At 48.2% G+C, this 13,830-nt stretch overlaps 1 protein-coding gene across 1 annotated transcript in view; it reads right to left on the bottom strand.

Moving 5' to 3' along the window:
• The window catches only part of TTK (TTK protein kinase), a 64,742-nt gene that overhangs the window by 28,617 nt on the left and 22,295 nt on the right, over positions 1 to 13,830 (bottom strand). The window contains exons 5-10 of the mRNA XM_015410052.1: positions 12,986 to 13,082; positions 12,818 to 12,899; positions 12,624 to 12,736; positions 11,744 to 11,840; positions 1,681 to 1,804; positions 210 to 319 (exon numbers count right to left, since the gene is read on the bottom strand). Of these exons, the coding sequence (XP_015265538.1) occupies positions 210 to 319; positions 1,681 to 1,804; positions 11,744 to 11,840; positions 12,624 to 12,736; positions 12,818 to 12,899; positions 12,986 to 13,082 (623 nt within the window). The remainder of the gene's footprint in view (positions 1 to 209; positions 320 to 1,680; positions 1,805 to 11,743; positions 11,841 to 12,623; positions 12,737 to 12,817; positions 12,900 to 12,985; positions 13,083 to 13,830) is intronic.

The raw sequence follows: 13,830 nt of genomic DNA, 5'->3' as shown, positions 1-13,830 counted from the left end.
ACATGTTAGACCATACCAGTGTTTATGTACACCACATATTAAAAAAACAGATGGCTCAGGATAGACTTTCACATTTCACTACTAATGACACAACATAGCTTGTGAAAGTGTGCCAAAACGTCACTTAAATTTAAAACAATTACCTCTGAGTTCCTATTTTGCCTCACTTCAAGATGACACCATTTAGTTCCAGAAGGAGGACCACTTACTATGGACTCATTTTCTTTTGAGGTATTTTCAAAAGAAAGAGAATGCTGCCGTTGCCTTTCCAGATAGCCCGACTCTATGGTCCTTAGCTCTTCATGATGTACTTCAATTTCTGAAAACAATTTTTCATATCATTATTAAAAAAGAGATGGTGGAATATCCTGGCATGATGGCACTGGATTGTGCTCCCAGCTTGTGGAGGAAGAGGCTGGATGGTTTCAAGTTCTGCCTTCTAGAAGCCTCAGCCAATCACTTTCAAATGGTGGACTATAATGTTGGAAAAGAAAAAAAGTTGGACAGTTTTAACAGCATTGGGGGGTTCTTGGATTTTGGTGGGAGAAGGGTTAGGAGCTCTGCTGGTTAGGCAGGAAATCAATGACAGTCACTGTGGTGTAGTGGTTAAGAGTGTTGGACTAGTATCTGGGAGAACCAGGTTCGAATCCCCACTTGTGCCATGGAAGCTCACTAGCTGACCTTGGGCCAGTCATACTCACCGAGACTAGCCTACCTCACAAGGTTGTTGTGAGGATAACATAGAGGACAGGAGAATGATGTAAGCCACTTTGGGTGCCCATTGGGGAGAAAGGTGGGGTATAAGGGAATTAAATAAATAGGGATTTTAGGTGGGGTGCCCTTGCTGTCAAAAACAGTCTGCATTAGCCAAACAAGAAACTTTGTAACTACTTTGTAACTGTTACACTTTCTCAGGCTCCAGGCTCTCCAATAACTTTGTTACTGTAATACTGAGAGGGCTGGTAAACAAAGAAACAACCAACCCATACGTACCACTGACATAAAACCTGTTTCTTAATTGCTTTCATTAATTGTTGTTTCTTCAAGCCCATAATCCCCTCATAGTAGGCCAAGTGAATGCAGCATGGCACTACAAATCCAGACATTTTCACTGACTAGAAAATGAAGCAGTCCCCAAAGCCTCAATTATAACAATCACAAAAGTATATAAAAAACCAAACAGTTTGCAGGGTGTGAAATTTAAGCCCCTGGTTTCTAGGTCTAGAGACAAGGTATTTCATTACAATGTGACTTTTGGTGTATAGGCTAATAAAATGTCTGAATTTGGTAATGGATGTGGAATTTCAAAGGGATGGCAGAAAGCAGCAAAGGAGAGACTGCTAATAACAGCAGTAACCTTCCTCAAGGGAAGAAGCATGTTGGGAAAAGTTATGTTTTTCAAAGGCCCAAATTACAGGGCAAGAAAATAATGAGGAATCTACATATGTGAACTTTGTTTGAAGAGTAGTCTTATTTTTTCTCATCTGCAGGACTGCTTACCATGACATAGGCTACCTTTATGCCAATAAAGGTATTGTATTTGTAAAAGTTGTATTTGACATAGGCTACCCTATGCTGTACTTCATAAAAACTGGGGAAGATATACATAGGACTACATAAAAACACCACAGAGAGTGAAGACCCATGTTAGACCCCAAGTGTAAATAGGTTAAAACACACCTTTTATTTTAACTGCATCAATGGAATCATGTTTATTCTTTACGGTTATACTTGAATTGGTAGGTATTTCCAAGTTCTCTTCACCTGACAACTGTACCTCTATAGGTTTCCTGTTTGACAAAGGCTAAACAACAAAACAGAAAAGACTGGAATAAAATGAGACCATGGGAAATCCCAGTCACAGAACCCAACCTGAACCCAATCTGTGTTATCAAGTAGGTGAATGTAGTTAGTTGTTCACTGTCATGAATGCATATTTATAGGCTGTCTGCTTTTAAACGCTTAGGATAGATGATGAAAGTCCACAGCTAGATCATCATTATGTGCTTTAAACATAAGAAAACTGTCAACAGATACATGGAATCAGATCTCCTAGCCCACATCATGTTGCCTTTAGACTGCAAGATCCTTAGAAAATAAGCCATGCGAGTACCTGTAAGTCTTAGTAACAAGACAGACTCAAGAAGAAGTTGTACAGCCTTGATTCTGTCTTGGAGCTAACTGCACAATTTTATTGCCTTTTCATCTCTCCAAGGATCTCAGGGAGACACACATCTCTTCACCACTCTGGGCCATTTTCTCATGAAATATTAGCACCTATTTTCAAATGTGTTCCTATCATCATTCAAGATCAAAATAAAACATGATAAAGAGTCCAGAGTGGTAGGTCAGTCTTTGCATTTGGAAGATTTCCTGTATCTGAATCAGTAAAACTGTGTGCACTTTCAATTCTTTTCATACATTTCTCTAACAGCTTTGTGGCAAACTATGTTACTGCATTCAGTTATTGCATATTTTTATCTCACGTTCCTACAAGTTCAAAGCAGCATACATCATGGTTCTCCCCCCGCCCCCATTTTACTCTCTTAACAAACTGAAAAGTGAAGTGTGACAAGCCAAAGCTCACTCAGTAAGTTCCTTGGCGACCAGGGATTTCAACCCAGGTGTAAGGCAAAGTGCCATCTTACCTTCCCCTCAAGGGTTAATGTGTTTAATAATGGGCCTGGCCTTCCTTGCAGATGTTATTAATTAGTTTCTCAGCCTGCCTAGCACTTTATCATCTTCAAGATCAGAGTATAAGCAGACAATTAGCTTCCCATGAGAGCATGTCTTCAGTGATGGAAGGGGGAAAGACCAGAAGCAATGATTTAATTTTCCAGTGCTTTCTCCTGAAAATGTGTTGCGATTGGATGTCATCTACACCTGACTCCGAGGGCCAAAAACTATAATTGCCATACAACTCCAAAGGTTAGCTAGCTGAGATGTTCATGGACTGCGGTATTTCTATGCTTTGCAATTCACACACAAAACCTTTATTGGCATGAAAACACAAAACATCATGGAAATATGGGAAAATACTAAGATGCATCAGTCGCTTGCACTTGGCTAATCAAGCCTCGTCTTCTGATTTGCTTTGCACTTGCTGAGACTGTAGACCACTTTTATTAGAGGCCTTCATTTGGATGTAAGTTTGTGCCACCTGACATAGATCCTGAACAGTGTTAGGTAGATAAAGCTAGCTTTTTTATTTTGTTTCCTGTTTGATCTATGGTAATCTGTTGCCTATATTTTCATTAAACTGTTTATCTTTATAATAAATGACATAAATATATATATGTATGTATATCTCCCTTATAAATAAAAGCCGAATGGTGGTGGCACTTCTCTAGAACATTCCACACACTCCGGAATTGGTTGGCGCCCTGGTGTGTCACTCACAGGGCGTCTCTCTTCATTCACTGCGCTGCCGCCTGTGTGGGTGTCCTCCCGCCCATGGAGGCAGCGACCACCCTTTTGCCCTCAGTTTCCTTTGAGCCGCGGCCCGGGCCGGGTGCTCCATTGGCCAGATACTCTAACTCGGCCTGCAGGCCCCTGACGGGGCCATGCCACCGCTGCTGAGCCGCAGTAGCCAGGAGCCGCCACCAGCCAAGAGGAGGCCCAGGCTGACATGCGCTGGCTCTGCCCAGCCACCTGGAAAGGCACCGGGGGTGGCCCGTTCCCTCGCGCCTTCCCCGTGCGGTCTGCGGATGAAGGGAGATGGCGCCGTGCCACCGCGCCTGAGGCCGGCCAGAGAACCAGGCCCAGCCTGTCCCGTTGCCCCGCGGTGGGGACGGATGAGGCCAGGGGCTTGGCCCGCTGGGGCCTCGAGCGCCCAGAGGGAGGGCCGAGGAGAGGGGTCCGGGGAAGGAGACACGGGCCTGCAGCTGCCCGCCCGAGCTGCCACCCATTGCAGGGAGAGAGATGAGCCTGGTCCACTTGCCCTGCTGGGGCCTCGCTCGGCCGGGGGTGGCAGTGGGAGCGGCCAACCCAGGCGCCTTGACCCACCAAGGACTCAATCCCACGGGGGGGGGAGTGTGGACTGCTTCCCCAATGTGGTGGGGGGCGTAAGTGGCCTCGTGCCCATTGCGGGGAGAGGGGCGAGCCTGGCCGGCTTCCCCTGCCACTGCCTCGATCGGGCAGGGGTGCCAGGGGGACAGACGAGGCCAGCTGTCTTCACCCGCTGGAGCCTCAACTGCATGGTAGGAGGGCAGAGGACAGGGGGCTGGGGAAGGAGACACCGGCCCGCAGCTACCCCCCTGAGCTGCCGCCCACTGCAGGGAGATGGACAAGCCTGGTCTGCTTGCCCCGCTGGAACCTCACTCGGCCAGGGGTGGTGGCGGGAACGGCCAACCCAGTCACCCTGACCAGCCGGGGCCTCGACCCTGCAAGGGGAAATGCGAGCTGCTTCCCCGAGTTGGGGGGGTGGGAAGTGGGCAGCACCCTGCGCCCGGCCGGCCTCACACCCATTGCGGGGAGAGTGGTGAGCCTGGCCGGCTTCCCCCACCGGCGCCTTGATCGGGCGAGAGTGCCGGGGGGACAGACGAGGCCAGGCGGCTTCGCCCACTGGAGCCTTGACTGCGTGGCAAGAGGGCAGAGGAGAGGAGACTGGGGAAGGAGATGCAGGCCCGCAGCCGTCCACCCAAGCTGCCGCCCACTGCAGGGAGATGGACGAGCCTGGTCTGCTTGCCCCGCTGGGGCCTCGTTTGGCCAGGGGTGGTGGCAGGAGTGGCCAACCCAGGCACCTTGACCTGCCGGGGCCTCGATCCTGCAAGGGGAAATGCGGGCTGCTTCCGCAACTTGGGGGGCAGGAAGTGGGCGGAGCCCTGTGCCCAGCCAGGCTCACACCCATTGCAGGGAGAGGGCCAAGCGGGCCTCAAGCGGGCAAGGGTGCCGGGAGGGGCAAGGCCAGGCGCCTTGGCCCGCTGGAGCCTCGACCGTGCGGGGCAGGACGGCCAGCTTCGCCGGGGGGGGCAGACGGAGACCCGCACCCACAGCCAGGCTAGCGCCCCGTTGTCTTCAGTTCCACAACGGGCATTCTTCCTAGTGTGTGTGTGTGTGTGTGTATCAGTCTGGTTATTTGTGTGCAACTGCCTGGGGAACCCAAAGAGTCAGCTCATTGACTCCTTGGCACCAGGTCATTTCGTTCCTAGTCCAACACTCTAATCAGTATGCCACACTAACTTTCAAAAGACACGAGCTAACATTGCTTTTATTTATATTCTTATTTTTTATCCTAATCTGAGCTTGCTTGGAAAACAGGTCAACCACCACCCAAATCACGGATTTCTCTTTGCTAGGTGGTAGGTCGGTGATAAAATCCATTGAGACCACTTCCCAAGGTCTCCCGGGGGTTGGCAAAGGCTTGAACAATCCAGAGTCCCATTCCCCTCCACCTGCACGCGATCAGCGTCAGAGAAGGCAGAGGCAAACTCCGCAGTCCAGTCCTTCCCCCCCTAGGGGCACATCCTCCTTGGCACCACTGCACGTCACCACCATCCCTCCTAACTGAGAGGGCGTGAACATGGAGTCCAGTACCTCCTCCCTGTGACTGTCATGTTGTTGGAGATGGAACAAAGCGTCTGCTAATGAATTAGCCTTCCCCAGGAAGTAGTGGAGAGTGAAACGGAACTAGGAAAAGAAATCGGCCCACCGAAGCTGCTTAGCGTTCCGGTTTCAGGGTGTGTGCATGACTTCCAGGTTTTTATGATCAGTCCACATAAAAGGTATCCGGGTATCCTCCATCCAATACCTCCAAGTAAAAAGATTGAGCTTGATAGCCCCCCTCCTCCTCGTCCCACACTGCCCAGTTACGCTCAGTGGAGTTAAACTTGCGGGAAACATATGCCAGGGGGTGTAATTTCCCATCCGCCCCCTCCTGCAAAATGGCCCCGCCCATAGCAGCATCAGAGGCATTGATCTGGACTATGAATTTCTTATGTTCGTCAGGGTGGGCCAACACTGGTTCAGACGTAAACAGGGTTTTGAGCTTATCAAAGGCATTTTGTGGTCCACATCAGCTTGGCACTGAATTTAGTGCTGTCTGGCCCCTTCCCCTTAGTTTTTAATAGGTCTGTGAGCGAGAAAGCTACCTGAGCGAAACTGGCGATAAAATTTCTGTAGAAATTCGCGAATCCAAGGAAGGATTGAAGCTGCCTACGGGTGCGAGGGGCTTCCCACCCCAGTACGTCTCGCACCTTAGGCGGATCCATTTCTAGACCCCTGGACAAAATCCTGTAGCCCAGGAAATTGATCTCCGACTTGTGGAATTCACATTTAGACAGTTTGGGAAACAGCTAAAACTTGTGCAACATTTGGAGCACCTTCCTAACCAATTTCACATGTGACTCTTCATCGGGGGAGTACAGCAAACGGCATAACCTTGTACTCGAATTGCCCCAGAGGAGTATTGAACGCAGTCTTATATTCATTCCCCTCTTTGATGCACATACTGAAGTATGCATCTCATAAGTCCAGTTTGGAAAAGATTTTCCCTTTTGCTTCCTCTGCCAAGAGGTCTTTGATTAGGGGAAGGGGGTAGGAATTGGTGGGTGATACTGCGTTCAGGCCCCGGTAGTCCGTACACAAGCGCAACCCCTGAATAACACAGGGGCCACAAATGGGGAGGAGGTGGGGCGGATATACCCAGAGCTAAGTTTTTATCAATGAGCTTCCGCAGCTCCTCCTTCTCCGTGGGGCTCATCGCATAGAGCCTACCCTTGGGCAATTTATGACCCGGTAATAGCTCAACGGCACAGTCAGTATTGCGGTGGGGGGGGAATTCATCTGCTTCTTCCTCCTCGAATACCCTAGCCAAGTCCCGGTAGGCGGGAGGGATGGCATTCAGCTCCTCCTGAGCTAGACAGGCTTGAACTGGTTCATCGAGAGGTGTCGTTCCTCAGTTGGGATCCCAGCCATGCCCCTGGCACTTGGGAGAGATAAAACATACCTGCCCCTCGTCCTATAGGATGTAGGGATTATGATCATGTAGCCACAGGCTTCCCCAAACCAACGGGAACCGCACTGCCAGAGTGATGAAAAATGGCCGGTGTTCCCAATGGGTACCTGCCCCCATCCTTAAAGGGACAGTCTGATATTTACACGGTTATTTCATGGAGGAACCGTCCATCTGGGTGAAGATATGGGGTCAGGTAGTTTCTCCACAGGGGCACCCAACCCCATCACCAGGGAAGGATTAAGTCTCTGGTGCATCCCGAGTCAATGAGAGCATGCACACAGACATGTGTGCCCAGCTCCAGGTTCATCACAGTCACGAAAAAGAGGGGAGGGTAGTTGCTCACTGTGCGTGGCGGGAGGTTACACCTGCAGCTCTGTGCCACTCACAGCAGGTCCCGGCCTTTTCCCGCTGGCTCTTCATCCCCACTGCTGGTCGAGCCGGACCCCTCCTCGTCTATCCTGAACTGGAGAACTCGTTGCACCTTTGCTTTAGCAGGCCCTTTCTTCAACGGAGTGTCTTGACGCTTCTTCCCTCTGTCCTTACCAGGAACCTGTGCCCCGGCTACTTCCGGGCAATCAACGGCGAAGTGGCCGCTTTCCCCACATTGGAGGCAAAGACCATGTTTCCTTTAGAGGTCTCGGGTACCATCCTTGGGCCTCGGCGGCTTAGATTTAGACCGAATAGAATAGATTAGGCCAGGGCTGGCCTATTGATCTTAGTCATCTGAAGACACGCCTACGCGTCAGCTGCCTCACGCGTCCAGGCCGCAAACGAGACGGGGCGATCATGCCTTAGGATCGTTTCACGAATCTCCGGGTGCAGCCCCACTCGATACTGCTCTGCGAGCACACCATCCGGCCACCCATGCACTTTAGCCACGTAGCGCTGGAACTCCTCAGTGTACTCACGCACCGTCCTCTTGCCTTGCTTCAGGGTTCTCAGGTGATTTTGAGCCTTCTCGCTCTCGAGTGGGTCTTCGTACTGCACGGGTAAGGCCCACATGAAGGCCTCCACCTCCTGGAGTTCCAAGCCCCCGGAGTTATGCAGGTTAACGTACCAGTCCACTGCTCTCCCACGAAGCTGAGCGGTTATATAGTCCACCCTCCGAGCGTCAGAGGGGAAAAGGTGACCCCAGGTTTCCCCACTTGCACCATGAAGAATGCCAAGCTTTCAGGGGTTCCGTGAAGTTTGGCATCCAACAGCCCTTTCGGCACCACTCCAGGCACAACAGGGATAGGTCCTTGGGGGAGTGCAGCTGGACCTGCGGGGACCAGTTGTTCTGGTGCCAGCAGCTGGGGTGGCGGTTGTTGATCCAGAGGCACTTGACCCGGTGGTTGAGGTGCTGGCACTGGCTGGCGTTGCCGCAGCTCCTCTTCCACCACTTGAGCCACCAAGCGAGGGATGTCCAGCAGCGACTCCTCCACCGTCTGAGTGAGCCTGACTTGCACCAGATCCATCTGGGACAACTGCTCTTCCAGCCCCATGCCTTCCTCTTTGTGTCTCCTGTACGCACCCCCTCGCGAGCTGGCATGTACTCGTAGCGGCTCCTGTGCAAGGATCCAGGGGTTCCCGGAGTCAGAGCCCATGACTCTCTCGTGTCACTGTGGAAGGTGGACCAGGCAAACTCCTGGGTACCTTGCGGCTTCCAGTAGACTGAGCCCCCTTCAGCCCCTCGTGCCGGCTCCAGTTGGATCTGGGTTGTGGTGACCAATGTAGTCGGCGTGGTCACCGCGGTGGTCGTCAGCACGGGTTGCTCCTCAGCCAAGGTAACAGTGATCTCTTCTCCGCTCATCTTGTGAGTTGCGGGTAGAGGTTAGATGATTCCTAACACTCTGTCAGGAACTCCAATAACTCAGTAACAACACACAGGACCTAAGTAGGTTCAGTTTATTGATCAGAGTAGAGGACACTCCATGAAATTCTGTGTTAGGAATAACATAAGATGTGTGGACTAAACAGTTATACCCCATTCGTATAAGACCCCCTGATGAGCAGAGGTCAATGAGCAAACCCCTGCAAGTGCGGCGAAAAGCTAATAGACCCAGTGAGGGCAGGAGACTGGCAAAGGAGGCAAGACAGAGAAACCAGGCGCTCAAGGCCATGGAGAGAGAACAAAGGCAACAGAGAGAAGACAGCTGCAGGGAAAAGCGGGGTGGCGAAGCGCAAGCACACAGCCCACACATTCTAGCACCATGGCGGTGTCAACCGACAAGTGTCACATGACCTTTAAAAATAAATGCATGTATTTCATAGATGGAGATCTATACACGGATCAATTTAAACAACACAATGATTACAGACCAGAAAGAAACTCTATTTCATTTATTTATTTTTATTACCAACCGCTGAGTTGTGAATCATGAGTTGCAGAACATAAGCACCAGTAGCTCAACTGGTTTGGTTCCAAGAGCTGTTGCCTATTGGAAAAGTGATACAGTGCAGCAGATTGGAGTAGTGTAGTGGAAACCCCCAGATCAGATCTCACTTCAGCCAAAAACTCATTAGGTGGTCTAATGCAACCCTTATCTCTCAGTCTCAGGGGAATCAGTAATACTGACATCCCTTAAAGGGTTGTTGTAAGGATTACACATAATGTTACACCTGATATAATCCATACACTCAAAGTATCAAGTTGCAATTTTTACATTTGTGAATGCTGTCAAAGTATTGCTTTCAACTAAACTCAAAATATTTCAAATGCAAAAACAAAGAGCAACAGTGAATATTTATTTTTTAAGTTCATATTTAAGGGAACCTAAAAGCTAAACCAGAAAGTCTTGCAAGTCAAGCTTTAAGATAAATGAACCACACACTGCCCAAAACAGCTTCTCATTTTATAGTATCTTTAGTTCTAAATGATGTGTGGTAAAGGCTCCCTTGCTCAAAAGCCAGTCGATTCCGACTCTAGGGTTGCGGTGCTCATCTTCGTTTCAAAGCTGAAGAGCCAACGTTGTCCGAAGATGTTTCCATGGTCATGTGGCCAGCATGACTAAACACCAAGGTGCACGGAACACTGTTACCTTCCCACCGAAGTGGTACCACCGAAGTGGTACCTATTTATCTACTTGCAATTTCTTGCTTTCAAACTGCTAGGTTGGCAGGAGCTGGAGCTAGAGACGGGAGCTCACTCCGTCATGCGGCAACTCGGGTCTCGAACTGCTGAACTACTGACCTTCCACAGCCTGCAGTTCAGCGTCTTAACCACTTGAGCCACCACAGCTCCAAATGATGTGTGAAATATACCTTAATCACTTGGAATTATGCAGCAGAGTGTTTCTCAAGTGGAAGGGAGCATATCAGGGAGCACATTATTTACTATGACTTCACTGGAAGCATTGAAAGAGAGTGCCCACCTTGTTGTGAGCTATTCAACTGACACTGGATTGAAGTCATGCCAGGAGTGGAGAGGAGATGAACAGGAGCCAAGGAGAGATCCAATAAGTCAGTAGGGAGCAAAGCTGCATGGATTGGGGGCACATTTAATAGACTGAGAGCTTGGAGGCAAGCAGGTCAGAGATGCAGGAGCCAGTCAGGTTGCCCAGTTAGTGCAGAGGGCAGAACGAGGAGTTCATGCATGGCAAATCTATTAAGCATGAAAGGAGGGAGCAGTTTCATTCAGTATGAGAAGCTTTAGGTTATATGGGAGCTCTGTGATCAGGATTCTTCACACTTTATTTAAAACATGCTAGGCTGGAAGAGGGAAAGAAGAGGCCTCAATCTAGACTGTCAAGGCTTGGAGCAGGGAAGGTTCCTATATAAAGAAACCACCATTCCGCTGCTAGCTTTACCCAAGGGAAGCACATCATCCAGTGGCCTTCCCAAATCTCTTTGGGTTTATAGATCAGGATCAATGCATTGGCCCACAGATCTAGCTGCTACACAGGCAGAAACAGAATAGAAGTTGTGTCTTGTTCATGGATCTCCTTGATAAAGTCTGCCTTTTATAGCCTGTTGTAACAGCAGGCTATAAAACTCCTCCATGGAATTCTTCCATGCAGGAAAATTTTTGATAACAGATTAAGCACACAGGGTTGCATTCGGTGTTCCCTCTAAGATGAGTTAGTGTGAGCTAGCTCATAGTTTTTTAGCCTCCGGCTCACACATTTTTGTCTTCATTCAGGAAGGATGGCTCCAGAGCAAACTAATTTATGCAGCAGCCAAATCGCTCGCTCACAACTTTGCCAGCAGCTCACAAAGTAGAATTTGTGCTCACAGGACTCCACAGCTTAGAGGGAACATTGGTTGCATTGAATGGTGGGCTTGCACAAGTGTAACAGAACTTCTGTTGGCAGAGAAAATACCATTTTTACTTATTCTTTCCTCCATTACAGAACCTCGTTTTGCACCCATGTTGAATGTGAAGCTAATTCCTGATTCCCAGGTACTGAAAGGGGGTTAAGCGGACTTCAATAGGAGGGGAATGCAGGGAAATCCCATTCTATGAACTTCATTCTGCTTGTAGGAAACTACAGGCTGGGTCCAAAAATATCAAAGTTATTTAAGTAGCATTTTAAAGCAAATCAAGCACATTCATTTCATGGAAGGAATGCACATTTAAAATATAGAAGGAAACACTTTTAAGTTCATAACTCTGACGCTCCAAGTAGCCAAAAACTAGGGCATGGGAACAGATTTAGTAATTTTATAAGTATTTTTTTAGTCAGTTAATGTTCAGCTACTTTGGTTCTTGGTGTTACTAAACAGCTGTTTTGCCTAAATAATTCAATATTCCACACCCAAACAATCTTAACTACAATAGTTAATAAGAGAAACAAGCATTGAAATTACCTTCAGGCCTTCTGGATAATATGAAGCACTTTTATTAGGTTTTGATTCATGCAGAGGTGAATTGATCAAATTTGTGTCTTTTGAAACAGGTAGCTGCCTAAGTTATCAAAACAATAATAAGTAACAAAGACAAAAATGTTATTTTGTTTTACATCAGAACAGTATACAATATATATACAAAGCATTCTACAAAAATAACTGCATTCAGATAACATGGGAAAAGGCTACACGCCAATAAATATGATTAAAAAATATTTTATGGAATGCTGTAGGATACTTTTCATTCATCATTGTCCAGAGTGAAAAAGAGCAAACCCAAACAGTATATAACAATCTCAGAACACACTAATAAGCAGGTACAAGCCAAGTAAAAACTCTTCAGTGACTTGCAGAGGTCATTTCCTGCAGGAGCACACAGGAGCGGAGCTCCGGCAGTATAGAGCCCAGGGGGCGGGAACATGCAACAAGCCCCCCCCTGCTCCCAGCAGCCCTCAGTTAGAGCAAGAAGCAGCCAGATAAGTTGCAACGCCCCCCCCCCGGCCCAAAACAGTCCAGTGGCACCCTTTAAGACCAAGTTTTATTCAGGTACAAGCTTTCCCTCCTCTGCGAGGGCAGATCTGCACATCCCCCCCCCAGTAGCTAGCAATCCAAAACAGTCCAGTGGAACCTGAGCGGTGGGTGTTGCCTCCTGACACACTTCAGGTGATCTCCCACATTCTGAACCTCCTATACTCTTCCACCCATCATAGGGCACTAGGCTGCAAGTTGCTTCTACTCCAAAAAGATGGGTACTTCAAATAGTTCTATTCTGTTATCTAGTCTACCAAGCCACCAATAGAAACAACAGAAATACAAGTATTTTTCACTAACATTAACTTACTCCTTTAGGACATTAGTCACATATGGAACATCTATCTTCACTGAATCATCTGTATCATCATCATCTTCATTATCACTTACTAATCTGATAGGAACTCTCCCAAAATGGCACATCTAAACAATAAACATATAGGAATTAATCAAATGCACAAAAATGAGCAGGATATACATAAATGTAGACAGATACATGTCTACCTGGTTAGATTGGTTTAATTGCTTCAAAGGTCTGCGTCCACCCAGGAAAAATTCAGCCTGTTGAGGAGACTCATTTCTCTGCCTGGAAAAAAAGGTGGGATATTCTATATCTGTCAGCATTTAGAAATGGAATCTAAATAATTCTATGGCATGCTTTATACAACTTACCCTAGATAAATGCTGGGTGCACTGCCAACAATCTCACCGGAATCAATTATTTTCTTCCTATTCTGGAAACTTCCAGGTATGCTTTGTGAACATAGTGCTGTAATTAAGTAATGTATTAAAAGAAAAATCAAAACTTAGCTATGACAGTCCTTATACATAATTGCAATTTAGTCTGGCAACATTCTATGCGGCGCCAAAAAGAGTTGGCTGAATGAACTGTCACTCAGAATGTGTCCCTAGCCACTGGCTGCGTTGCCTGAGTCCCGCCCAGCCACCACTCAAGAGTACTTGCGTGCCATTGGCTGGTGCTGGGTTAACTCCTTTTCCCCACCCACACCTTCAGCCTCTGGGCCCTCTAAGAATTTCTTGGCAGACGGCTTTCTTGCTTGACGAAGACAGTTGCCTCCTGGTTTGAGACTAACCTTTTCCCTCAGTAGCTGTTGGTAGGTGTAACGAAATGGCAGTTATCTGTATCTGTAAAATGGCTGCCGTCTCTGTGTTTAAAATGTTCCCCCATAAGGCTTAATTGAGCTGTAGTTCCAGAGAGGGGCCTTCCTCATATGCTGTCCTACAGTTCCGAGCTGCACCAAAAAGTGCAGGAAAAGAGGGACCATAGGGGGGGCAGCATCAATATAGACTCCAGCTAGGCCACAAGCCAGAGATGTGGGGGAACCCTGGGAGGCAGCAGAAATTCAGCCACTCCACAGTCAGCTGGACTGGGGAGTAAATGGAAGTTTCGCTGCTCTCTTGGGCAAGAGAGAGAGAGAGGCTGAAGCAAAGCCAGTCCAAGGAGAGATCCTATCCTGAGCCCACAAGCTCCAGAGCTAGAGTGTTGTGTGTAGGGA

This window comes from Gekko japonicus, unplaced genomic scaffold, assembly GCF_001447785.1.
Source record: "Gekko japonicus isolate JY-2015 unplaced genomic scaffold, Gekko_japonicus_V1.1 scaffold311, whole genome shotgun sequence".
Lineage (NCBI taxonomy): Eukaryota > Metazoa > Chordata > Lepidosauria > Squamata > Gekkonidae > Gekko > Gekko japonicus.
This window is presented reverse-complemented; position numbering and strand designations above follow the sequence as displayed.